The sequence below is a fragment of the Suncus etruscus genome, chromosome 9 (genome assembly GCF_024139225.1).
Source record: "Suncus etruscus isolate mSunEtr1 chromosome 9, mSunEtr1.pri.cur, whole genome shotgun sequence".
NCBI lineage: Eukaryota > Metazoa > Chordata > Mammalia > Eulipotyphla > Soricidae > Suncus > Suncus etruscus.
In genome coordinates this window covers 70594572-70622247 of record NC_064856.1, presented here as the reverse complement: position 1 = coordinate 70622247, position 27676 = coordinate 70594572, and the positions used below count along the sequence as shown (strand labels likewise).

Sequence of the window (27676 nt, the reverse complement as noted above, 5' to 3'; positions counted from 1 at the left end):
ACATTTACTGTGGGGCCTGGAAGTTAGTACAGGGGTCTTGAAATAATAAGGAATATACCAGACCCAAGTCCCACCCTAGTACGTGGTCTCTTGAGCAACATTGGGTTGGCTCAAGAGGACCCTGAGCATTGCTATGATGGCCTGGTGGGTTTCCTGCATTATGGGCACAAGCAGCACATGCTCAGGTCTATGCACTTAATCTCCTGTTTATTTGCCACATATCCCCAGGAGTATGTTCTCTGAACACTGATTGGGAGTGTGCTATCCCCTCCTCATGATTAGAAGTAGTATTCTGGAATTGTAGAAGACAGTGAATAATTGGAACCATAAAAAGCAAAGTACAGAGAAACAGGAACTAAACATGAAACTGTGGGCTAATAAAACATATGCAGGATAAATTGATTCCTAGTCTCTGCCCAAATGTACTATCAGTCTTCTTTTTTTTTTTTTAAACCCCACCCCACCCCCCCTATCAGTCTTCTTATCCTGGGCTATCAGCCACTTCCCACACCTTCAACCAATGCCATGGACTGACTCCCTTCAATGTTGAGAGAGGCCAGAGTACAAGAGATAAAGGCACCTGAAGTAGGCAGGAAGTAGATCCCAGGATTCTGCTCACCCACACGTCCCTCCTAGGCTTCTGTGTGAAGTGCACCAGGCCCACCCAGATCCTTACCTGCACATCCAGGTTTTTGCGGGACGAGGCAGGTGTGTTGGCATAGGAGCTGATGGAGGAGCTGGTGTTGATATCATCCGTGCTCAGGTTGTCTATGGTGTCACTGATCCCACTGCTGACGGAACTGCTGTCATCCCAGCTGCCAAGACAAAGACACCTTGGTCACAACCTCTTGCTGCCACTGTGACTTAGGGGCTCCCCACTGCTGATTCATTTGAAGGATCCCTGTGACTGAAATCTCAGACAAAGCTTTCTAACCTCTGGCTTGAGTTTGGGGCCATCTGTCCTCATGGGTGGAGATGATGAGCACCTTCCCCCAAAAGGGTATTGCTTCATTAAATATAGGAAGTTCAAGACATATCCCACTTCCCACCCCACCCTTAGTTCCAGCTCTGATACTGCAATGTCTGACACAGCTAAATGGACTGGATGCTGACTCTACATGCAGGAGGCCTGGGATGGATCCCAGCATTTCAATGTTCCCCCAGTACCACCAGGAAGACCCTCAAACAATGAGCTGAGAGTAGCTTCTGAGTACTATGGGGTACAGCTCAACACCCCCCCCCCGGCAAAAGAGAAAAAAAGAAGGCCAGAGAGATGGTATAGTAAGTAGAGCAATTGCCTTGCATGTAGTTGACCTGGGTTCAATCCCAGGCATCACATGTGGTCCCCTAAGCCCATTGAAGAGTCAGGAGTAAGAACTGGGCTTAGCCAGATTTACTCTCTCCCCAATTTCCTCATTTTCCTAAAATCAAAGGAATAATTTTTTTATTTCTTTTTTATTAATTTTTTATTTTTAATTATAAGAAAAATGATTTAAAGAGGACAAGGTAAAGTTACAGTGAAAGGACAATTGCCCATAAACAGAGTTCTCAGAAGAAATCCCCTTGCTGATGCCTAAATATTGAACTTACAAAGAACATTAAGAAAAATAAGGCAGAACCCATGTACAATTACTTTGTCCACAAGTCCCCAGATTGTAGTACAATATAACATTTCTTAGCAGTACACAAAGCAACCTAAGGCCATGAGATTTATGTGACTCCTTAAACATTGAAGGCATAGTATTTTTTTATATTTTCATGAGCATACATATTAGTTTAAGTTAACATCAAAAGTTTAAGAGGTCTTTTTTAAGGGTTAGTCAAAAGGGCACAGTAAAAACGGTGTTAGAGTGGCAAATATTGTTTGCATAGGCCCACCAAAATATGGGGGACATGGAAAGGAAAAGCCTTGGTCTAAATACAAGGAGACCCTTACCCCTGAAGTTTCCTGGCATAAGACCAACTCTAGGCTCCAGGCAAACTAGTTTATTCAATCCAAGTCATTGTCAGGAATAATTTTTAATTCTCTTTCTTCTTCAACATCCCAGCACCACGTAGACACTGATTGCCCAGGGCGCGCCCATGTACCCAGCCTCGCCCTCTACACTGTCCCTACATGCTCAGAGGTGCTTCATACATTCTTGCTCACAAGCCATTCCAGCCCATTTCTGCTTCCCTATCCTGTCACAGTCTGAGTGATCTGTCTGAGACATGGGTCACTGGTTTGATTCCAGCAGTGGCTTCCAGATCCTTTGAGCCCAACCTTCTTTCTCTCATCTTGTGCCTGGCCCCACCCCTTCCTCCAGCCCGGATTCTGCTCACGTATTCTCCTTTCCTGTTAAGTCAATGTGGTTCTTATGTTCAAGCATTCACTTTTGGGCTTACTCTTCTGTCTAAGTATCCCAGACTCTCATTCAAGTGTCACTTCCTTAGCACAGTTTTTCCTGGTCCCTCTATTGCTGTGAGAGACACTCCCCCCACCTTACTCACCATTGCATCTTAAACTTTTCCCACCCCAAACTGATTTTTTTCATCTGAGAATTTCTTACAAGACTGTATTTGATAAAACAAGTATACAATTTGGTTCTCTATCTTGGAGATTTCAATCACTGTTTCAAATCATTGTTTCAAAATGTATATTATTGGGAACGGGAGGGAGGAGGAATAGTAGAAGAAGAATTAAACATTTCCTGAGAATAAAGGAGACATTTGCTTTAAAACCAACTTTTCATAACTCCCTCATTTTGTCATGCACCCCAGTAGGTTTGCAATCCAGTATAAGAAGCTGAATGAGGGATCAGAGTTATAGTACAGTGGTAGGGTGTTTGCTTTACACACAGACAACTTGGATTTGATCCCCAGGATCCCAAATGGTCCCAAGAGCCCAGCGGGAGTGATTCCTGAGTACAGAGCCAGGAGTAACTCCTGAGCATGGCCAGATGTGATGCCCTCCCAATACCACCACCAAAATAAAAAGGTTGGGTGTTGTGTTACACTTTATTTTACCTAAAACAAAGTTTATCCCTGTTTCGTTGTATATGTTTATTTACAACTTGGTTTCACCCTAAACAAAGATTGTCTTACTTGTAAACCTGGGTGGGTTTACTGCCCCATCCAGGAGTGATTTCTGTACTCAATAAAAACGGTAGTTCTGGCAGGCAGCAAGCACCATACTAGGCAGAAGACTGCCAGACTACACGTGTTTCACACTCAGTCTGTTCTGGATTCTTTCTTGTGTGACCCTGATTCAGGACTCGTTCACCTGGGCTCAGAGATACAGCGTGTGAGGGTGATTTTACAGCTGGGGGTGCTCCTGTTCCTTCCAAACAGTTGCACTTTCATTTATTGTAGAATTGCAGGTACAGTATAGAGCAGGTGCTCAGTAAATACTCACTCATCCAAACCCTTTATTTATTTATTTATTTATTTATTTATTTATTTATTTATTGAAATTTCTGCTTAATTAAACCCAGGCATTCATGAATGCAAAGCTGTACCATCTTCCCAGACTACCCATTTATCGAAATACATGGGAATAAGGAGTGGAGTAGGCTATCAAGTTAAGTTTCCAATATAAATGCAATACTGCTCTACTTGATCCAGGAAAGCAGGTTAAGTATGACTGTGTTTTTTCTTTTATCAACACAAAAACTGGCTTTTAAGAAGTCTTGCACAATGCCAGACAAGTTAGATATAGAGCAACATGATCTCAACCAAGATGAGAGGGCGTACATGAATATGGGGAACATATGGAAGGTTGTGAAATAGGGAGTAAGAAAGTAGAAAGTGTGAGGGGCTCTAAAGGTAACTCTGGGATGGGGATGTTGCTCAGTGGCAGAACATCTATATTTCATGTAGTATATGATATTGTACATATATATCATACAATACATAAATAGTATGCATAACATGCATGAGGTCCTCTATGTTTAATCACTGACACTGGAAAAGAAAAGGGAGGGAGGGAGGAAGGGAGGGAGGGAGGGAGGGAGGGAGGGAGGGAGGGAGGGAGGGAGGAAGGAAGGAAGGGAGGGAGGAAGGAAGGAAGGAAGGAAGGAAGGAAGGAAGGAAGGAAGGAAGGAAGGAAGGAAGGAAGGAAGGAAGGAAGGAAGGAAGGAAGGAGCCACTTTTGTGGTTCCACTGCTTCTGCCCAGATCCCTAGCCCCCTGCCCTATCAGTTGTCAATTCCTCCTTCCACACTGCCCAGCCAGCACTGGCCTCCCTGACCCAGAATTTCCAGACTCACATGGTTTGTCTTCCCCTCTAGACACTTGGAGACAGTTAGTTATTTCCCTATGAATGTCTCTTTGACTTTCCAGATACATGCTGGGGCCTGCTGAGAAGGAGCAGGTGACCAAAAGCACCGCAGGCATCAGACACCTCATACCTTATTATCTTTCTTTTATTTATTTTTTGTCTCCCAAGCATTGCACAGAGGATTGGAAGGCCACTCCTGGTGGAAACTCAGTCAACTGGTTGATAGTTCAATACTAGAGCTCAGTAAGGTAGTGCTTCTCTGGCCCAACACTGCTGGGAACCATCAGGGTCATGCCAGCAGCACTCAGTGTTTATACAAGGCTGGGGAGCAATGCACTCAAGTCCTATAAGCTATCTTCCTGCCACTGTATTTTAGATGTTTCTGCAATTCTTTTGTTTGTTTGTTTTTGGGTCACACCCAGCAGCACTCAGGGGTTACTCCTGGCTCTAGCTCAGAAATCACTCCTGGCAGGCACGGGGACCATATGGGATGCCGGGATTCGAACCAATGACCTTCTGCATGAAAGGCAAATGCCTTACCTCCATGCTATCTCGCCAGCCTCATGTTTCTGCAACTCTAACCTATAATTCTCACCTATAATATACAACCTCACCTATAATATACAATTCTCACCTATAATATACAATTCACCACTATATATCTCCCTCCTCCATTTTACAGATGGAGAAATAGAGGTAGAAGGAAAAGGTACCTTGACCACTTTCATTCAATCAAGGTTGGAACTGAGTTTAAATAAGAAGTGCTGACTTGGGGCCGGAGAGATGAAATGGAGGTAAGGCATTTGCCTTGCATGCAGAAGGTCTGTGCTTCAAATCCCAGCATCCCAAATGGTGTGATCCAAAAACCAGAAACCAAAAAAAAAAAAAAGAAAAGAAAAAAAAAGAAATGCTGACTTGCGGTTCCTGTGCTCCTCTAGAAGTGGTTCCCAAGCTTATGTGGCTTAGCACCTTCTTTCCAGCAATCACCAGTACCTCACTGGTTATCCACCTTCTTACAGAAAACACAAAGTACATTCCACCCTCTTCAGCCCACCAATGGCACTTGAGGCTACTATAGCCCCTGAATCTTTTTTTTTTTTTTTTGGTTTTTGGGTCACACCCAGCAGTGCTCAAGGGTTCCTCCTGGCTGTCTGCTCAGAAATAGCTCCTGGTAGGCACGGGGGATCATATGGGACACCAGAATTCAAACCAACCACCTTAGGTTCTGGATCAGCTGCTTGCAAGGCAAACACGGCTGTGCTATCTCTCTGGGCCCTAGCCCCCGAATCATTTTAGAGCTCTGAGAGGAAGTTCATCACCCACTTTGGGACACACTCTTCTAGCCCCATGTATGCTGCCCATAACCACAGTGGTTATTCCTAGAGCACAGGTCCTTGTCAGCATTCACACCTATTTTCATCAACACTCCTTATTCCAACCCAAGTTTTTCTGACCTGTGCATCTTGATGAGGGGCATGGGAGCTGATTCCTTGAAAAACACATATTACAGCTGGGAGTGAAAGATCCCACCCCCACTCAGGGAGATGCAATAGAACTGGCCAGACTTGCTGGGCTGTGTACCCCATTTAAACACAGGCACACACTGCTAAATCTAACCTCCAGACTTAACCCATATGAAGAAGAAACAGAATAGCACTGAGGCCACCACATCTCCTGCCATGGATTCTCAGCCTCATGGCACCTGCTTCTATCAAGTCACAACTATCCTTCACTTCCTTCTCTGGGACCTGTAAATGTTCGATCACTTCTGGGGAAAGTACAACATAACAGATGGAAAAAAAAAATCACATGTGCTCTCATGAAAGAAAATTTCAAGTATCTTTAATTGCACCTGTTCTCTGGGGTTAAGAGTTTTATGTATCCATCATTTTCCCTTTAATCCAATGAAAAAGAAAGAGGCTGACTGATGGAAAAGGAAGGCAGCTGGACAGGATGAAGAAGGAAATTCACAGATGTCCATAAAGTCAGAACCCAGAGTTTCTGCTTTGAAATGATGCCCACTTTTCCTCTGAGGAACAGTTAACATCAAGAGGGGCATTCAAGAGGAGTTTGAGGCATTAGGATGGTGGGTACCTGGAGTTGCAAGGGGCCTATTCTGAGTATACAGGATAGTTTTGTAACTGAGCTGGCCCAGGAGGGTGGGCAAGAACAGAAGCATGGGGAAAGGAAACTAAAAGTGAGGAGTAAGGTGAGTGGCACTCCCAAGAGTCCATAAGGAACTGTGGTCCCCCAGAGCTGTTTATGTACCAGAAAAGAAAACTTTCCACACTTAAGAAAAGCAGCCAGGTCATCTTCTTACCTACATCTTTGGGGACACTGGTAAGTGACTCCTCGATATAAAATCACTTTTGTCCTTTTCTCCCCAGTTCAGGATACAAATGACTCTGTCTGATCTGCGAGTCCTGCACTGCACTATCATAAACTCATTGAGAAAACCTGGCTCATCTATTTGCCTCTCAGAAAGGCAGGCTGATTATTCGGGAATACTGCGATATTTGAAGGCTGGTTGCGGGCCACAAAATGTTGTACGGAGGGCCACAAGTGGCCTGCGGGCTACAAGTTTGAGACCCCTGCTGAACGATGCTGAGTGTGACCTCCCCCAAAAATAAAAGATGGCATTATAGAAAAAAATATTTGAAAGATAATTTTTAAAATTAAAGAAAGAAAGAAAGGCAGGCTGGATATCAACTGCTCAAAGTTTGTCAAATTCAATAATGATCTTTTTAATTCTGCCCAGAATAGCATTCCCAAGCTCATCTGATCACCCACAAAGTGCTGGGAAGAATGAAACAATTCTGCAAGAAAAGACACAGGAGACACTACATAGTGGCTACTTTTTTCTCAGCTGTCTATGAAGTGTACACAGAGGAAGATGATAATAGAAAAGCCCGGACTTGAGAGCCAGTATCCAGCCACACCAAGAGTTGAAAGCATTTGACAACTCATGAATTCTTTTGCTTAAAGTTAATTTGCTTAGGTTTTTTACACTTGGCATATTCATGCTCACAGACAGTGAATTACAATTTGTTGGTAAAATGACTGCTGACATGTGGCAGATAGTCAGAAGGGAAACATGTGGGTTACACACAGAATATGTTCAGGCAGTTAGGACATTTGAGGAATCCAATGGAATATGCAAGGAAAGTAAATACAAGTTGGATGGGGTACAAAAGTCCATTGGCCCAACTGGGGTGAGAAATGTTGAAAGAGGTGACAAAAACTGATTACAAGTGAACCCTGAAAGAAATCAAAGATTTGTGTTTACTGTGTGTTGAAATGAAATTCCAGCTCAGAGACTCCTAGGACCCCTGATGACACAGCAGAAAGATGTACAGTGTATGCACAGAGGCTCCATGATTGATGATTCTGGAATATGAAGTAACTGTTCCTGATTCCTGGCTTGAATAAGAAAACCATATGTGGTCCTGGGTTTACTAGCAATGATGAACCCACACTTCTAAATTGGGAGTAAATGACCTGAAAGATTGGCAAAGGTTGACGAGATGAAGAGAGATGATGAAACAAATCAATATTCAGACTTAAATTTAGAAAGACAGTTTTGAGGTCACTAGGATAATCCTTTTATATTTATTTATTTGGTTTTGGGCCACACTTAGCTGTGCTCAGGGGATCATATATGGTACTTTGAATAAAACTGAGGTAGTAGGCTACATGAAAGGTATATACTATCTCTCTGTTTCTAAGTTCTATATACTTATATCTTTTTTTTTGGGGGGGGGTCATACCTGGCAGTGCTCAGGAGTTAGTTCTGGCTCTATGCTCAGAAATCACTCCTGGTAGGCTCAGGGGACCATATGGGATGCCAGGATTCGAACCACCGACCTTCTGCATGCAAGGCAAACGCCTTACCTCCATGCTATTTCTTCGGTCCCTTATACTTATATCTTAAAGATTATATAAGATTAAAGATTCTGGGCCTGGAGAGATAGCACAGCGGCATTTGCCTTGCAAGCAGCCCATCCAGGACTAAAGGTGGTTGGTTCGAATCCCGGTGTCCCATATGGTCCCCCGTGCCTGCCAGGAGCTATTTCTGAGCAGACAGCCAGGAGTAACCCCTGAGCAATGCCGGGTGTGGCCCAAAAAAAAAAAAAAAAAAAAAAAAAGATTAAAGATTCTAAAAATCTGAAGTCTTCTAATTAAATTTTAAGTGAGTATTGATATCCGACTTGAGATTTTTCAGATGAAAAATTAAGAATGATTTCAGACTTTAAAAAGAAATGGAGGGGACTGGAGAGATAGTATAATAGGTAGAGTGTTTGCCTTGAATGTGACAAACCTGGGTTCAGTCACCGGTATTCCATATGGTCCCCTGAGAAATAGGGGAGTAATTCCTAACTGTATATCCAGGAGTACGCCCTGAGCATCATTGGTTGTGGCCCAAAAACTGAAATAAAATAAATAAAAATAAGGGCCAGAAAGATAGCACAGCGGCATTTGCCTTGCAAGCAACCGATCCAGGACCTAAGGTGGTTGGTTCAAATCCCGGCGTCCCACATGGTGCCCTGTGACTGCCAGGAGCCATTTCTGAGCAGATAGCCAGGAGTAATCCCTGAGCAATGCCAGGTGTGGCCCAAAAACCAAACCAAAACAAACCAAAACAAAACAAAATAAAATAAAATAAAAATAAAGGAAATGGGGGCTGGAGAGATAGCATGAAGGTAAGGCGTTTGCCTTTCATGCAAGAGGTCATCGGTTCGAATCCCAGCATCCCATATGGTCCCCCGTGCCTGCCAGGAGCAATTTCTGAGCATGGAGCCAGGAGTAACCCCTGAGCACTGCCGGGTGTGACCCAAAAACCACAAAAAAAAAAAAAAAGAATGGACACTTTATGGGCCGGGCAGTGGCGCAAGAGGTAAGGTGCCTGCCTTGCCTGCGCTAGCCTTGGACGAACCGCGGTTCGATCCCCCGGTGTCCCATATGGTCCCCCAAGCCAGGAGCAACTTCTGAGCGCATAGCCAGGAGTAACCCCTGAGCGTCAATGGGTGTGGCCCAAAAACCAAAAAAAAAATAAAAAAATAAAAAAAAAAATAAAGGAAATGAATGAAGTAGGGCCAGTAGGATAATACAGAAATTATGGTGCTTGTCTTACATACATCTGACCTGGATTCAATCCCAGGTCTCCCATATAATTCCCAAACGTGGTCCCTGAGCACAGAGCAGAGAGTAAGACCTAGCACTGCCTGTGTGGCCCCAAATCAAATTTTCCCCCCCAAAATTGGAATATCCCTGGGATGAAGCTCGGTATCCCATACATGCTATCCTTGAGTGTGGGAGTCCCTTGGCTTTGACCCATGGCATATACAAAAATAAATAAGTAAATAAAGAGCACAAGATTGATTTATAACATTTTCAACTTAGATTTTTTATTTTTAATTTGCCAGATCTGTTTAAGACAAGTGCTGAGAAAAACTTTGCTTTTTAGGACGGCAAGTCTATCCTTTCAGACATGTAAGGAGATGGAGGAAACCAGGTGTGTAAGATTTATGAATGAACAGTCTCAAACATTGAAGGAAACATAATTATCCAAGGAAGCAAGTAGTAGTCATTGTTTAGCTAACTCAATTTTGAAATCTGAATAAATAGTACATGCCTGATACCTCACCACTGGGGAGGCCCTTCCCCTCAGAAAAAGAATGTAATAATGAAGTGACTAGAAATAATCTAAACAGATATGAAAATACTAAATGTACAGATTAAGTGACTTAAGTTTAAAAAAGGAAAATATTTAAGACATTTTTATTATGTTACAAAGATTAAAAGTTTATTTAATGAAGTTAAAAATTAAACATTTAGGGGCCGAAGAGATAGCACCAGCAATAGGGTGTTTGCCTTGCATGCCGAAGGATGGTGGTTCGAATCCCGGCATCCCATATAATCTCCCGAGCCTGCTGGGGACAATTTCTGAGTGTAGAGTCAGGAGGAGTAGCCCCTGAGCACTGCCGGTGTGACACAAAAACCAAAAAAAAAAAAAAAAAAAAAAAAAAAATTAAAAAAAAAAAAAAAAATTAAAAATTTTGGGGCCAGAAAGATAGTACAATGGTGGGGGACGGGTAGGGCACTCACCTTTCACACAACTGCTCCAGGATGGACAGTGGTTCAAATCCCATCATCCCATATAGTCCCCGTGCCTGCCAGGAGCGATTTCTGAGCAGAGAGCCAGGAATAACCCCTGAGCACTGCTGGGTGTGACCCCAAAACCAAATAAATAAATAAACAAACATTTAAAAATTGCAAAACACATGGCCGGTGTGATAGCACAGTCATTGGGCATTTTGCCTTGCACGCAACTGACCTGGGACTGACCCAGGTTCGATTCCTAGCATCCATCCATATGGTCCCCCTTGCCTGCCAGGAGCAATTTCTGAGCACAAAGCCAGGAGTAACCCCTGATCACTGCTGGGTGTGGCCTCCAAACCAAAAATAAATAAATAAAATAAAAATAGCAAAACAAAAGGAGTACTTTTTGGATACTAAAAGGAACACTTCAGACATTTAGAAAAATATTTAAGGCAGATTTCACTTTGTGAACAAACGACGTGTGTGTGTGTGTGTGTGTGTGTGTGTGTGTGTGTGTGTGTGCATACATGCTTTGGGGCCCCATCCAATGGCAGTCAGGAATCCCCTACAGAGCCAGAGGTCTCAATGCAGTGCTAGGGATGAAACCCAAGTAAGCTACTTACAAGGCAAAATAAACTACTTTTACATGGATTATAAAAATATATATACAGAGAGCTGTAGATACCTATATATATATATATATATATATATATATATATATATATATATATATATATATGAGATCTCTTCTCTTCAACAGTTTTTCCCACTCTCATTTACTTTCATTCTACATTGTGAAGCTTCCAAAAATTACTCTAAAAGGGTTCCAAAAGTCTCAGTGAAAAAAACCATCATATCTGACAAGCTTGGGAAATAAGCAGACGAACCCTCAGATTCTATAAAAGGAAAGTAAAAGAAACATGGGATACAGAGTTGGATGGGTTTCCCATTAATTTTTTATATAAAAATTTGACAGCATATCATAGACATGCCCTTTAACTCTTTGGCTAAAATATCTTGAAAAATGGCAAGAATAAGCATCTATTAACTACCCAGAATCATCAATATAAAAATATCCTTTAGTCAAATCACAATTACTAATGTCTTCTCTATTCTATGAAATACTCAGAATGGCAGAAGTAGAATTATAAATGATTAAAGTGATTGGAGTAATAATAGAGTGGGTAGGACTTGCAAGAATCTAACCTGGGTTTGATCCAACACCACATGTGGTCCCCCTTAAGTCCCACCAGGAGTGGTACCTGAGCACAGAGCCAGCAGTAGTCTGAGCACTGCTGAGCAAGCCCCTCCCAAATAAAACAAAAAATTGCAAGTTGCTCTTTTTCTATTTTTGTTTTTTTGGGGCCATAGCAGGAAGTGCTCAGAAATCACACCTGGCCAGCTCAGGGGACCACATGGGATACTGGAGATTTATCCTGGATTGGCTGTGTGTAAGGGAAACATCCTACACTGTGTGCTATCACTCTAGCCCCTAAAGGTTGTTTTCTAATAGTTGAGTCCAAAGAATATTTACATGAAGGCAAATGGGCTCACTATAGGTCCTCAGTGACCTCAGAGCATCTGTGAAAAGGAGAAGGAGGATGACAATGACAAAGATTTTTGGCATTGAGGGTCAGACCTATATGAATGATAAACTCTACTACTAAGCTAGATCCCAGGTCTATAATAATTTATTTTGAGGTCACACTCAGAAGTGGTGCTCAGAGACCAATCCTGGTTCTATGCTCAAAGTAGCCCCTAGAGATACTCAGGGAATTTTGTATGGTGCCTTGGAACTAACCAAGGTTAACCAACATACAAGATTGGCACCATAACCTTCTGTTCTATCTCTATGGCCCATGATTATTAAAAACAAAGTTTCAAAACTCACTCACACTTGAAATAGGTGACCATACCTTATATGTCTAAGACAATGAGCTGTCTCATCTCTTGGACCCTTATTTGAATGAGTCTTTTCCCTCCTCCATGTTCCCTGCTTGTCCCAACCATTTAAGTTTGCAAACTCTGGTACACCAAACATTATAACCATATTTACAAAGTCTGCACTAGCCCAGACTACACACCCTCAAAGAACAGGATGCACTTTTACCTAATTTTTATACCCACCATTAATAGGGTTTACCAAACACCAGCACAGTACCAGTTAAGACACTGCCTGGGGTCAGGACACAGAAGCATTTGAACGGGGAAACTCTCAGAGCTTTGCTAGTTGCCTACTACTTCTTGCAGAAATAAAGACTTGAAAAGATTCGCCAGAAGTGACCCAACATTCCATTCAAAATCGGAAAGACCCATAAAACCAGGAGATCCAGTTTCAGAGTCAGACAGAAGCTGACATCACCGTGCCAAGAATTTGAATGCCACTCACTGGGAGGGCTTACAACACAATTCTTTACACCCAAACAAGAGATCTGCTTGGAAAAACACAGGTGAGAAGGTTGTAAATTATTTCAGTCCCTCAGTCTGTTTTTCTCAGTGTTGTGGGCAGTGAATCTTAATAGAGCCTAGGAGGGTAAGTGCCTTTCGTTTAGACAATCTTTAATATTAAGTGCTTCTTGGGAGCATTTAAATACAGAACAGCAATCCACCATTGTCCTGAATTATGGCCATATCACATGTACACGTTCACCTCCCATGTGATGAAAAGGCAAAACAGAATTCCCAGAAATAGACGTTTCCACTAGGGTATGTAGGAGGTCAGGCAGAAGGAACCTGGCTGCCAACAAAAAATTCTGCAGTGTTATGCAGGGGTTATGCGGAAGGTCATTATACACTTTCAGAAGGACTGCTTAGAAGAGATGCTAAGTATTGTTGTGATGCTAAGTATGTTGTGAAAAATCAGATTAAAGATAGATTATCCTTCTTCGCTCATTAATAAACCATAATAAACCACCAGGGGTTAGCAGTGACAGAATACTATGAAAAGCAGTCTTCACAGAGTAAAAGATCCTAAGCTTTATAAGCCTGCAAACTTGATCCACTTCCAAATTGTCCTTACGAAACTCAGAAACATCCTGGACCAGCCCCAATCAACCCCCTTTCTGCCTCTCTCCTAGGTGACAAAACTTGCTCAGCAAAGTCCCCCAACCTTACCTGCCCACTTTTCCAGTTCAGCTCCAAAATCTCAGCGGAGCCCAATTAGAGGGCCCAGTACCCCAATCGGTCCAGACAACTACATTCAGTTGCAAAAGCACAGACCGGAGGAACTTGTTTTCTGGCTATTGTTCAAGGCGATTGTTCCTGTGAAACCCCAGGGCCCAAGCAGAATGAGATTCTTTGGTGTGGATGAGTGAGCAAGCCCAGCGGCAGGCTTAGGAGTAACCCCTGGGGAAGGGAAAGGGTTTGGCTACCTACATTTCCCACCAGACAGGTATGTTAACTATTTCCTCCCCAGGAGAGTTTCTCTGGTCTCTCCTCTCCCTCTATCTGCTGCAGGGGGCGCTTGGAAGAAAACACACGTGGAGGGGGCCGGAGAGATAGCATGGAGGTAAGGCGTTTGCCTTTCATGCAGGAGGTCATCGGTTCGAATCCCGGCGCCCCATATGGTCCCCTGTGCCTGCCAGGAGCAATTTCTGAGCTTGGAGCCAGGAATAACCCCTGAGCACTGCCAGGTGTGACCCAAAAACCAAAAAAAAAAAAAAAAAAACACGTGGAAAGAATGCAACAGGATTCCAGCAGCAAACTGACTTTTCTTTTTTAATCTCGGAAGGATGATCATTTGTATCATTGTAATTTAAGCTTTAAGGTAGGCCAGTCTCCCTACAAATCACACTCCTCACATCATTTCCTTTAATCCTCATAACTCCATAACAAAAGAATAACTGTCCATAACAGTAGTATAGTCAACTGACATTTGTATCAAGCCCTGCTACTTATATTTCATTCCAGGTACATGAGATAGAGACTAAATTTTTTTGGGGGGTGGCCCACACCTGGTGACGCTCAGGGGTTACTCCTGGCTATGCACTCAGAAATCATTCCTGGGGGCTGGAGTGGTGGTGCTAGAGTTAAGGCGTCTGCCTTGCAAGCACTAGCCTAGGACGGATCGAGATTTGATCCACTGGCGTCCCTTAGGGTTCCCCCAAGCCAGGAGCGATTTCTGAGCACATAGCCAGGAGTAATCCCTGAAAGTCACTGGGTGTGGCCCCAAAACAAACAAACAAAAAAAATCACTCCTGGCTTGGGGGACCATATGGGATGCTGGGGGATCAAACCATGGTCTGTCCTAGGTTAGCCCTTGCAAGGCCAACACCCTACTGCTTGTGCCTCTGCTCTAGCCTTGATAGAGACTAATTATTATACCCATTCTACAGATGAGGTAACCTGGTCTTGGAGAAGATACACATCAAGACCAGGCCACTAGATATTGCAGGTGCAATCCAATCCCAGACCCAACAGCCTTCACCCAACAACTTCTTGTGCACTCAGCACAATTTAGCAAGCACCCATCTGGGTACTAGAAGGACATCAAAGTTTTCCACACCACAAGCAATGTAATTATTCCATTAAAACTACAAATAGGCCAACTCTTTTGAGGTTTCACCTGGGATCACCTACATGGTTGGCATTTCTGGTGGACAATGACCCATAACCTGAACTCAAAGGAAAGCAAAAGTAGAATTAGACACAGCTCAGTAAATGTCTCCATCTGGCAGTAGCCAGGTCAGCACTATGCCCCACAGGCTCCACCTGGAGGCAGCAAAAACTCCTCAGATCCAAGTACTGTTGACCTGTGTTTGAATCCTGGCTGAAGTCAGTGTCTTCAGCTACAAGACACACAGGTTTCCTCTGCGTCTAATAGGTCTAATAACACCAGTTCTTGCAAACCCTTTGTAGGGACCAAATCAGATCCCAGGCACCGGGGGGTAGGGGGTAGGGGGAGAGGGGAGTGGGGGGGAGAGAGATAGGTTTGTGTCTGCTATAGTTCTCGATCTGAGGAAAATGCAAAGACTATAGGAAGAAGATGCAGGTCTTGAAACAGATGATGCGGTGATCTTGCAAGAACTTGTTTCATTTGCTGTCATAAATGAACAGAGTCTCAAGAGGAAGCAGCAGCTACAGATGGTGCCAGGTGCAAGACAGTCACCCGGGTGAAGAGAGGAAATGTGAACTCCATAAAGAGGACTCCAAAGGGATTTAGCAGCACTCAGAATGCCTTGGGGTTGAGTTTCACCGCATGGCACCTTTGTCCCATATTGGTAACTCACTCCTTCAACAAGTAGGTGGTCCCCTGAGCAAGCGTGAAATTCCTTCCTTGGGCTCCAGGGGCTTGGTGAGGTTAAAAATCCCAGCACTTGCTGAGATGCAGATGCTTTTGCCCTCATTGTTCAGATAGGCACCAGTGTGTCTGCCGACCTCACCAACACAAAGCCTCTCTCCTTTAAGGCTCCTCCAGAAGCTGCTGACACTTGGTCCAGTGCCTGCTAGCTTTGCCAAGCAGCTCAACTAACCCACACTGGTGTTCTGATTACCAGTCAATACGTGTAGTACTAAAAATATCAACAGAATTTAGCATATTGTTGTCAGTGAAAACAGTAACAAATTCTCACCTAGACAAAGTGAAACATTTATGGGAGGCTGCTGGTATTTTGCTTAGCATTATTCACCTTCTATCTATAAGGCACAAATCATTAATTACCTTGTACAGAGACATGAGGTTTAGAGGCCCAAGGAAGCAAAGGTAATTTATTAAATTAAATCAGATCGCCCTATTCTGAAACGCAGACTCTTTAATTTTTGCAAGGGGGTGGGGTGCCATACCTGATGGTACTTGGGGAAACCATGTAGAATTGGGGTTTAAACCTGGAGCAACCACTTACAAAGCATGTGTTCCAATTCTCTGAGTCATTTCCCTGCCCTACCCGAAATTCTTCATAATCACATAACACATTGATGTAGGTGCAGCAATCTGTATGTATCAAACACAGCCAAATGTGAGCCACTGGTGGTACACAGCAACATTAAGTGTCAATGTATGGAGTCAGTCTATGTGTAGAAAAATCAGAGAGATAGTACAGGGAGGATACTTGCATTATATGTAGCTGACTCAGATTCCATCTCATCTCAGCACCACATATGATTCCCAAAATTCTGAAAGGAGTGATGCCTGAGCCACAGAGCAGGAGTAAGCCTGGCACACTACTAGGTGTGGCCCCACAAGCAAAACTCTAGTTAAAAAAGCAAGGAAAAGGGGCCGGAGACATAGCACAGCAGTAGGGTATCTGCCTTGTACATAGCAACCCAGAATAACCTAGGTTTGATCCCCAGCACCCCATATGGTCCCCTGAGTGATTTCTTTTTTTTCTCCCCGCCCCCCCGGAGTAATTTCTGAGTGCAGGAGTAACCCCTGAGAGTTGCCAAGTGTGCCCCCACCCCCAAAAAAAAGAACAGGAAAGAGAAAATGTTAGCCAGGGCACAGGGGGGTAATGCTTGCACCTTTAGTATTGTCTCACCCTCCCCCAGACACACTGGATTTTCAAGACTTCTTTGGGGGCTGGATACACAAAAGTGGACCCAAACTGCCCTAGGATGGCCAGGTGAGCTGACTGTTGGTCTCACTCTGCAATCTGACAAGGATTCAGAGTGAAATCCCTCTGCGGAGGGTGAAGGGAAGAAAACACTGCTCAAAAGCATCTTCAGGAACAGCTCTGCAACCCAAGAGCAGTTTGGTCCTGGCTAAATAGCATTCACCAGCACACAAGTGGACAGCCAGTGGCAAGAACCTGGGTCTGCACCAGCATGTCAGGTGTGTGGCCTCTCATATTAGAGGGTCCATGAGTTTATGAAGAGGTAGCCAGAGAATCAGGACACAGGTTCAGCAGCTCCAGACCAGCTCCAAGGCCTTTGGCCTTACCTGATTTATTTCCCCTTGAGGTTCCTCCTAATAGATACAAGTACCCGCCCAGACACAGCTCCATCCACCAGTCCAGGAGCTTTAAAGAGAACTGGGCACTCCTGGGGGCGGGGTCCCCAAGCAGGGTTGTATCTTAATATGTGGATCCTTCCCTGTCGGAAAAAAAAAACAAAACAGCAGAACCCCAAAAGCCCATGCTAGGAAGTGTCTACTCTGCTGTGTTTTCCACCAAGAAAATTTTACCCAGGTGAGGCCACATCAAGCTCTACAGTGAAAGCCACCCCCAGGTCTTCTGCTAAACCCAAATAGGAAGGCAGCCTGGTGGGAGAAGCCAGCAAAGGCATTTCCAGGCAGCTTTGCTTCCTAGGAGCTGTGTGCCTCAGAGTGCAGTTTCTCATCCTCTCCCATTCCAAATGCCTCTAACCTCGAAACTGAGAGCTCAGGGACTGGAGATAGCGGTAGGGTGTTTGTCTTGTTTGCAGCTGATCCAAGACTCCAGGACTCCAGGAAGAACAGTAGTTTGATTCCTGGCAACCCAGGAGCCTGCCAGGAGGGATTTCTGAGAGCAGAGCCAGAGATAACCCCTGAGCACGGCTAGGTGTGACCCCAAAACAAAAACAAAAACAAAAAACAAACAAAAACCTGAGAGCTCAAACTTCAGATGTTGCAAAAAAAATCAAGTGAGACAATATCTGTTGGTTGTCTGACATGTGGTAGGTAGTAAAAAAAAAAAGTTTTCTCCTCCCCTGTCTGGCTTAAAAATAGAAATGCTACTCTTTGGGCAGTTTTATAGCAGCCCTAACAAATAAGAAATGTACTCATGCTTAAATCTCTTATGGCATCTCTCCTTAAGCCTAGTTTCCAGGAAAAAAAAAAAAACCACTTAGTAATTGCAGTGTTAGTAAACACAGCCACAAGTTCAACCAGATTCTTCCATTCCAAACAAAACCTCCAATTGCAAATCATTTTAATCAGGGAATCTCAGAGCCCCACACTGCCACTCTTCAGCCTCCAGCTGATCAGGAGCCCTAAAAGCCTGGAATATGGGTACAGGAGAGCTGAGTCATCAATACCCAGTTTTTCAAGCCTCAGCAACCGAATTTGATCATACAGCCTGGAAAAGAATGGCATTACCCCCAATATCCAGTGGGATCAAGGGCATTTGGGTAAAGCTCTGACTTCCTCTAAAACTATGAAGGTTAGAATGAAAGGACGCAGGGAGGGGGGGGCGCAAAGTTGGGTTTCCGCATCAGAAAAGCTTCCCCACCAGATAGCTCCCGGGGATTTTGGCAGCTGCAGTCCGATTGCTCTGGCTGCCTTTTCTAATACCAGCCTAGGACCGACAAGGCAGCACATGCAACCACGTCCCAGTCCCACCCCACTCTTACCCCCAGAGCCCCAGAAATTTTTAAGGAATTGTCCTACCTTATAAGTTCCCTAGGCCAGAGCATTTCACTACATCGTGGTCCTTAGAGAAAAGCGGACAAAGGAACTGAATGAATCTCCCGAAGGCAACTCCTCCGTCAGCCGGCCAGCCTCCAGAGCCAGCCCACCTCGGGTCAGGGAATCCCAGGCTCCAGCAACTCTGCTACTAAAAAGACCCGCTAGGAGGGGAAAAGCACTATTCCAGGGCCCAAGAAAGAAATTCGAGCCACCAACAAAATTAACCCTTAAAGTGCTAAAGGAGCCGAGGGGTCAGGTCCCAGAGCCGGTAGCAAGTCAGCTGTGAAAAGTTTCAGCAAAGCAAAAGCTAACGCCAAACTCTAAAACTGTTACCGTAAAGCACCTAGTGGCAGAGCCCCAGAAGATAGTCTCAGAGGAGTCAGGCACAGTTGATTGAGTTTTGTGTAAAATCTGAATACAATAAAAACATTTAAAATTCCCCAGCAGCGCAGAACCACTGAGTACAGCTTTTTTTTTTTTTAACCAGAAGCGCTATTTATTAAGAACCAGCAAGGCTAACATTTCTTTTTTTTTTTTTTTTTTTTTTGGTTTTTGGGTCACACCCGGCAGTGCTCAGGGGTTACTCCTGGCTCCATGCTCAGAAATTGCTCCTGGCAGGCACGGGGGACCATATGGGACGCTGGGATTCGAACCGATGACCTCTTGCATGAAAGGCAAACGCCTTACCTCCATGCTATCTCTCCAGCCCCAAGGCTAACATTTCTTAGCGTAATACCATCAATGAGTGAATGCCAAGCATTTATTTGACTGAAGTAAAAACTTTGGAAAAGAGAGGAGGAAAACTTCCTATTTGGCCAGTTAACAATGTCACACATTATATCCGGTGATGTCAATTTAGCTGTAGTGCCAATAAAAATATGTATTAATTCCTCATGCCACTTATTTGTAAAAATGAGAAGTTCAGTCTATTCATAGTAATTTTAAATGTGATGGGACAGCAACTGGAAGGAGAATTGGGATGGGAGAGAATCCCAGTTCTCTGATGGAAAGAGATTGCTCAGACTAATCCCTATTAAAAACTATAATCAAGGAATTCAGAAGGAACTATGTAAACAGATGCCCCCGAACAATGGACAACTGTTTTACCAACGAAAATTTCAAAAGAAAAATTATGTTATAGCCACAAGCTTTTATTTTAAAATGAAGAAGGATTAAGTTGCTCTTAAAATCCCTACTCCCCTTTCCAAAAGCCCAGCAGTAGGCTCTTGGCAGTTTTCAAAGACTTGCCCTGAGAAAGGCACTCCCCCAGGCTCTTCAGCAGGAAGGAGGAGTAAAAGAGTGTGTGTGTGTGTGTGTGTGTGTGTGTGTGTGTGTGTGTGTGTGTGTGTGTGTGTGTGTGTTTCAGCATTTGGATGTTTGTGTATATCTGGGGGGGGTGTCTCTGTGTGGTCAGCATTTGGGTGTGAGAGTGGGGGGATAGGGGTTTTGTGTGTGTAAAAAGAAGGACAAGAAGGACGGAAAGAAGCAATAATACAGGGTCTCTGTGTGGTCAGCATTTGCCCAGCAAACAGAAGCCTTTCAAAAGGAGGAATGAAGAGCTCTTCCCTCCATACCCCAGAGGAAGGAATGAAAGGTCAGCCCTGAGAGGTAAGAAGGGTCCAGAGGAACTTCCCAGGTGAATGAAAAAGGAACCTTGTCTAAAGACAGATTGTAATCTTGCAGAAGTCTCAACCTGAGTTAATTATTCACCTCTCATCCCTCAGGGCACTCCCCCTTTGGAAAATTGCAGCCCAGCAGTAAGGAGTGTGGAGCAGAGGGACCTTGGGGGAGGAGTGAGTTGGAAAGACTGTATCCTGGGTATAGATTTTGAGACAGAAGCAGCATATATCAGGGTGAGGGCTGACAAAGAAGCTTGAAGGACATGACTGGAATGGAACTGATCTTTATAAAATGAATTCAAGAATCTGGCTACCCTCTGGGTTAATCTGGGTGGAGATGACTATGTGTACAAGTACATTATATAGTCATATGCACACATATATACATATACATAAAGGTTCCATGCTGTCATAACTGTCCCTTGCTTTCAGGATGGAAAAATCCAGAGTAGTCACCAAGATAAACCAACAGTTGCATAGCCATTTGTTGATTCCTGAATTCCACTGACACCTATTGAGCAACTGCAATGTACTGTTCTAAGTACTTGGGTCAAAGTAGATGACAAAACCAATGAAATATTCCCTGACCCCTATGGAAGGCAGATTTATTAAAAAATAGGGGCCAGGAAAAAAAAAATAGGGATCAGAGAGATAGCATGGAGGTAAAGCATTTGCCTTGCATGCGAAAGAAGAGTGGTTCGAATCCTGGCATCCCATATGGTCACCCGAGCTCGCCAGGAGTGATTTCTAAGCATAGAGCCAGGAGTAATCCCTGAGCACTGCCAGGTGTGACCCAAAAACAAAAACAAACAAACAAAAAAAAAAAGAGAGACAACATGTAAATGCTGCAGAGAATGAGTAACACAGGCTGAGAAGAAAAAGTAAGATCTGCAAACAAACTGAGATTTGTCCTAGACCAGGACTGGGGGGAAGTAAATGGTGGAGTTGGGGAAGGGGTTGCTGACATTTTACAGTATAAAGGTGCCAGAGAGCTGTGAACTAGTTATGGTGGGACTTGGTAGGGGGGATAAGAGAGGACCTCCAAGAGAGTTTCCAAGAGAGGAAACAAAGAATGGTGCAGAGACCCTGAGCCTCTTCTCTTCCCAGGACAGGGAGTGCAGTGTGGCTAGAGTCAGCCAGAAGTGAAACAGAGGGTGCCAGAGGAAGAAGGGTAAAGGCTGAATGAGTACAGCAATAGAGCAATGTTCTGACTCATAGCAAGAAGTTACCAAAAGATAAAGAAAAGAATATCTCCTGTTTTCAAAGATTTTACAGGGGATGGAGTGATAGTGCAGTGGGTCCTTGCTTGCCTTACACACAACTGACCTGGATTTGATCTTCAGAATCCTATATGGTGGCCTGGGGCATTGCCAGAAGTAATTCTTAGGTGTGGAGCCAGGAGTAACCTCTGAGCACTTCCAGGTGTAACCCCCAAACAAAAGAAAACAACTTTGCAAAATCTCTAATACAAATCTCTTATTTGGATGTTTGTGTACAATTCTTTTCCTTTTTGGGGGGGAGTCCGTTTGGGCCATACCCAGCTATGCTCAAGGATAACTCCTGGCAGGCTCAAGGACCATATAGGGTGCTGGGGATCAAACCTGCAAGAAAAAATGCCCTATTGGTTGCACTGTGACTCTAATCTCTTATACACAAGACAATGTTTTTTTTTTTTTTCCCAACCCCCACAAGACAATGTTTTTGACAGGAGGCTCTCAATCCTCTTTCTATGACTCAAAGAATCACTTTTAACATAAAAACTTCTGAATTGCTTGTAGCCATATGTTCAGATTTAGTTCAGGCATCTCCAAACAATGACAGAAAAACATAAACAGTGGTCAAGAGACCCAGCAGCATGAGAAAGGAGGGTAGTAAACCAAGTCTAAGAGAGGCCTGGAGAGATAGCACAGCGGCATTTGCCTCACAAGCAGCCAATCCAGGACCTAAGGTGGTTGGTTCAAACCCCGGTGTCCCATATGGTCCCCCGTGCCTGCCAGGAGCTGTTTCTGAGCAGACAGCCAGGAGTAACTCCTGAGCACCGCCGGGTGTGGTCCCAAAACCAAAAAAAAAAAAAAAAAAAGAGAGAGAGCAGGTGCCCTTTGGCTTTCTGCAAGGGCCCAGTCTGTTCCTGTCACTTCAGACCTCAGCTTCTAAACAGGTCTAATTTCAAAGACCATTTAGAATCCTGAACACTTTTCTCCATAGAAACTGTTATCAGTGATGTTTAGATTCCCAAGTTATTTTTGGAGGGGTGTGTGGGGCACATTCAGTGGTGCTGTGGGGGACCATGGGATATCTGGGATTAAACATAGGACTCCCAAAAGCAAAGCATTAGCTCCATCATTTTGAGTCATTTCCCTACCTGCGAGTCATTTTTGAAACTCCTAAAGAAAACTTTAGTTTTGGAATACAGGATATAATACAGGCAAAATAGAAAACTAAGAAAAGGAAGTTAAAACTACATTCAGTTTTTTTCCCCCAAAACTACTTTTAGTAGATAGTAGTGAGAATACATTGTTCCTTCTCCAACTTCATCAGTTGTTACCCCTTTTCACTGCTTCTTTCCTGCTAGCCAAGAAATTTATCACCTATCTTCATCAAATAATACAGAAATGTCTGTATTCAAACTATGGCCCCATCTTTTGTATTATTCTCTTTTCATTTCTCTTCTCTCGAATTCCTTCCTTCTCTCCCTCCCCTTCCTTCCTTCCTTCCTTCCTTCCCCTTCCCTTCCTTCACTCCTTCCCCTTCCCTTCCTTCACTCCTTCCTTCCTTCCTTCCTTCCTTCCTTCCTTCCTTCCTTCCTTCCTTCCCTTCCTTCCTTCCTTCCCCTTCCCTTCCTTCACTCCTTCCCCTTCCCTTCCTTCACTCCTTCCTTCCTTCCTTCCTTCCTTCCTTCCTTCCTTCCTTCCTTCCTTCCCTTCCCTTCCTTCCTTCCTTTTCTCTTTTAGATTTTGCACCCCACAAAGTGATGAGAGGCTCCTAAGATTCACTCTAGTGGTGCTCGGTGGAACACATGGTGTCATGGATTAAATCTAGGACTCACATATGCATAGCATGTTTTCCTGCCCTCTGAGTCATCTCCCAGGCCCTATTCTCTTTGCAACCCACATGAAAAGAGTTTTTTCATGTACTTTTCCCAGGAATGTCAATGTTTCATTCTTGCCAAAGCCAATAGTCCTCATCTTAATTGAACTTGCAGCAGCACAGAGCTGGTAAACTGTTTCTTCCTCTCTGAATGGGACTCCTGGGGCTCCTAGGTTTCCCAACACCATCTGTACACATGATCCTTTTCTGCTCCCCTTCCGTCCCCTCTCTCTAGACCTCAGGGTCTGTCTACATACCCTTTCTCTACCCTACTTCATCTTTATATGATCCCATCCATAGCTTCAGATGAAGCCTTCAGATGAAGGTAGATAACTCAAAAATTCCTTTCTGTAGCCCTGCACCCTCTGTGTACACAACACATTTCAAATCTAATGCACCACAAACATAATTACTGCTTCCCATTTCCAGTGTGTGTAGCACCACAACCAAAGTAGACCCTCTCTCAGTTGATAGTAGCAGCATCTAAAGCTTCCTGACTTCTTTTTTTCCCCTCTTGTTTCATCTATAACCCACTAAAAGTCCTTTAGGGGACCTGAGGAATAAGAAAAGAACTAAGTCACCCACTCCATTTTGGGGCCACAACCCATCTGTTTTTAGGAGAGATAGCACAGCAGGTAGGGTTGCTTTGTAAATAGTGAGTCTGGGTTCAATACCTACCATCATATGGTCCTCAAGAATTCCCCTGCTCTGAAGAGATCATTGAGTGCAGAACCTGGAGTAGGCCCTGAGCATTGTCAGATAGGCCTTCAAACCAAAAACTTAAATTCAAAAACTCAGGTCTGTTGTCCTATCTCTTGGGTCCCTAAACTCTGTTTGATCCTCAATACCATACAGTCCTCCAAGCACAACTGGGTTTGACCCTGGAAGTTCCTGAGCGCCTACAAGTATAAACCTGGAAGTGGGGTGGGGGTAGGGGTGGGGGGGATGCTTAAGTACTGCCAGAGTGACCCAGGTAACACTCAGCAGCATAGGTCTCAAGCACTATTGGCTGTAGCCAAAACAAAACCAACAAGTTCAAAACAAAGGCATCCTCAGACCTACACATTTTGGGGGCACCACACCCAGCAGCACTCAGGGTTACTCTTGGCAGGCTTGGGAGATGATGTGGGTGGGATGCCAGTGATCAAACCCTGGTTGGCCGTGTACAAGGCAAACACTGTTCTATCACTCTGGCCCCAGACCTATATATTTAACCAACAACCCTGAAAACCAAGAAGCGCCAAGAAAGGACTCCGAGTCTCCTGAGAATTGTGTTGGGAGGTCCTTTTCTCCACAGAAATTTCCTTTTGATTATCTCTCTCCACTACATCTTGGTCTGGCTACAACTCAGCCTTAGTCCATCTTATCAACAGCCACCTGCTTCATTGCACAGCTTTTGGTTTACTTCTTGGCTGGGATCCACCCAGCACATAGTAACAGACAATAGCATTTCTCAAGAGACCCAAGATCAAGTTACTTTTCTGTGTAAGACCTTCACCTGCTTTCCAGGGAACTTGGAATAACCTAGAAGGCCCACAGAGTTATAACCATTCCTCTCTCCTTCAGCCCCTCCTTGCTTCATACCCAAAGCCAGAGAGCCCTCAAACTGGTCAAGTCTTTCCCATTTCCGGAGCCCACTGACTTCTTAGAGCTCAGGTCTTAGTGGAATAGCACCTCCAGGCCTTTTCTCCTGACTCCATTGCCAAGATACTTTTTATTATGTGGGGCTTCACTGATGTGCCAGCATCAGTCAGAACAGCATATTTGGGGACAAAAAGAAAGGATATTACCAGGTTTTGAAAAAAAAAAAAAACTCGTAAGCTTCTCAAGGACCGGATTGTGTCTGCTTCTCTGAGCAACCTCCTCCCAAAACAAAGTGGACACAGAAAGACAAAAAAGAAAACAGATATTGGGACCTGTCTCCTGGGAACTTGTAGCACTTTCAAGGACTTTATCTTCGAGGTGCTTCCCTTAGTCTTTTTGATTGTTTGGTTTGATTTTTTGGGCCACACCTGGAAATGCTCAGAGCTTGCTCCTGGCTCTGTGGTCAGGGAGCCCTCCTGACAGAGCAGGAGGTGAGGGGAGAAGAGGACAGGCAAATGGGATGCCAAGGCTTAAACCCAGGTGGGCCTTTGCAAGGCAAGTGTCCAATGTACTTCACTGTCTCTCCAGTTCCTGTCTATTAAAAAAAATTAAAAGTAGGATAGCCAGAGACATCATACAGGGGACAAGAAAGCACAAACGGCATTTGGCTGGCATGCAGCCATGACAGCTGTGACTACCTCAAACCCCCCATATCACAGTCAGTCCCCTGAGTACTACCAGAGTCCTCCTAAGTAGAAAGGCAGGAATAGCCTCTGAGCATCCTCTCATATGGTTCCACCCCCCAAAATATGTATACACATACTTGAATATAAACTCAGAGGATGCTCTGAGCTTTAGGACTGATTACTAAGGCCTACGATAAGAGCAAGTGCTTTTTGTTGTACAGCATTGGACTCACATAAGTTTCTTCCTGAGTCTGGGCAAAATTACATCAGATAGTGTGCTTGCCTTTCATGTGACCAATCCAGGCTCAATCCCCAGTACCATACCTGAAAAATTCCAGGAGTGATACCTGAGTGGGTCTTAAGTGCCAATGGATATATCCTCCCCCAAACGAACCAATCGAACAACAAAAATCGAAGTCTCCTCCATTTGGGAGCAAGTCTTAAGTTCTTTTGGATCAATTTTGTGGCTCACTAATAACAGGACAAAAAGAGTAGGTAAGTGCCTTAGTCCCTACATCTTTCCTGCTGTCCAAAGGGTTCAATAGGGAACCCTATTGAATTTCTAGGGACTGGAGGACAGCACACTGGGTAGGGTGTTAGCCTTGCATGCTGCTGAACTACAGGGAGTTTGTGAATTTTTATTTCCACAAAAGTTATAAAAAACAATGGAGCATTGAGGTAGAAAATAAAAATACAACATATGAGCCCTTGTTGTCTAACCTGCATTGGACATACCTCACTGGATAATAGCAATAAAAGTAAATGTCCTGTCTTGATGGAGCTATTATGGGGAAGAGACAGACAAGAACAATGTCTGGGAAATGTGGTAAAGGAAACAAACTGAGGGTGGGAAAGAGTCACAGGAAGTTAGCCTTTGCTTGGAATTGCAGGAAAGGTCTCGTGGGAAGTGACCTTTAAGCTAAAATGTAAGGGAGAAGAGGAAGTAAGGGAGGGAAGTCAGGTGTGGGAGAGGCAGGGGCCAGAGAGAAGGAAGAGGTACCTGTCTCAGAGCCTGGGGAATGGCAATGGCAAATGTAAGCACTTTGGGGATAATCCCAAGTCTAAAAGCCACAAATATCCCTGTGAAACATCAAGGGCAAGCACTAAAGGATGAGAGGAAGCTCAGAAAGCTGAACACATGATTGGCATATGAATGGAAGATCCAGGTTTGATCCCTAGTACCACATGTCCCCTGAGTATCCCTAGAAGAAACTCCCAAGCACTGTGCTGGGTGGGAGTGATTCCTGACCACTGCTGGATATGACTGCTAGCTAAGCCAGGAAACACACACACACACACACACACACACACACACACACACACACACACACACACCATCCATTTCTTCCCCAGAATTCAGCACCTACAAGAGGTGTATCTACAAGAGGTACATGTTCGGAAATTGTGCTTCCATAGGTTCCTGGGCACTGACTAAATTTTTAAGTGAGGAAATGACATCATCCTTCAATTTTATCAAAGAGACAGAATAAGCTATATCTTAGCTATCAACCTTTTAACGTACAAAGTTGCAGTTTCTTTTGCTTTTCTGGATTGTGCAGAGCCCACAATTATGATCGACATTTACACAAACACACTCACACATTAACACACACACACACACACACACCTGTAGAGCCCACTCTGTGGACATTTACATTCTCTCTTCTGTCTGTCTGTCTTTCTGTCTCTCTCTGTCTCTGTCTCTCTCAGTCTCTCTCTGTTTCTGTCTCTCTGTCTCTCTCTCTCTGTCTCTCTGTCTCTCTCTCTGTCTCTCTCTCTCCCTCTCTCTTCCTCCTTCTCTCATTACTCTCATACAGAGTCTCCAATCTGTTATCTGCATTTACTATCCTGTTCTGAATCTGAAACAAGAAGCATGCTACAGAGCCTTGGACAAGGTGCCTAGGGGATACAGCCCTGAGTGCTAAAGTTCAGACTTTTAGTTCTCCAGTGAAGCTCAAAGATGCTTCTTCCTTTTGGGATTCACTGACTAACTCTGTCTGAATCTGACCCAGCAGCACTCCGTGCAG

The 27676-nt window shown here is 44.1% G+C and overlaps 1 protein-coding gene across 1 annotated transcript in view; it reads right to left on the bottom strand.

The window, feature by feature from the left end:
- NAV2 (neuron navigator 2) overlaps positions 1-27676 on the bottom strand; it is a 201904-nt gene that overhangs the window by 82405 nt on the left and 91823 nt on the right. The window contains exon 6 of the mRNA XM_049780979.1: positions 677-815. Coding sequence (XP_049636936.1) covers positions 677-815 — 139 coding nt within the window. The remainder of the gene's footprint in view (positions 1-676; positions 816-27676) is intronic.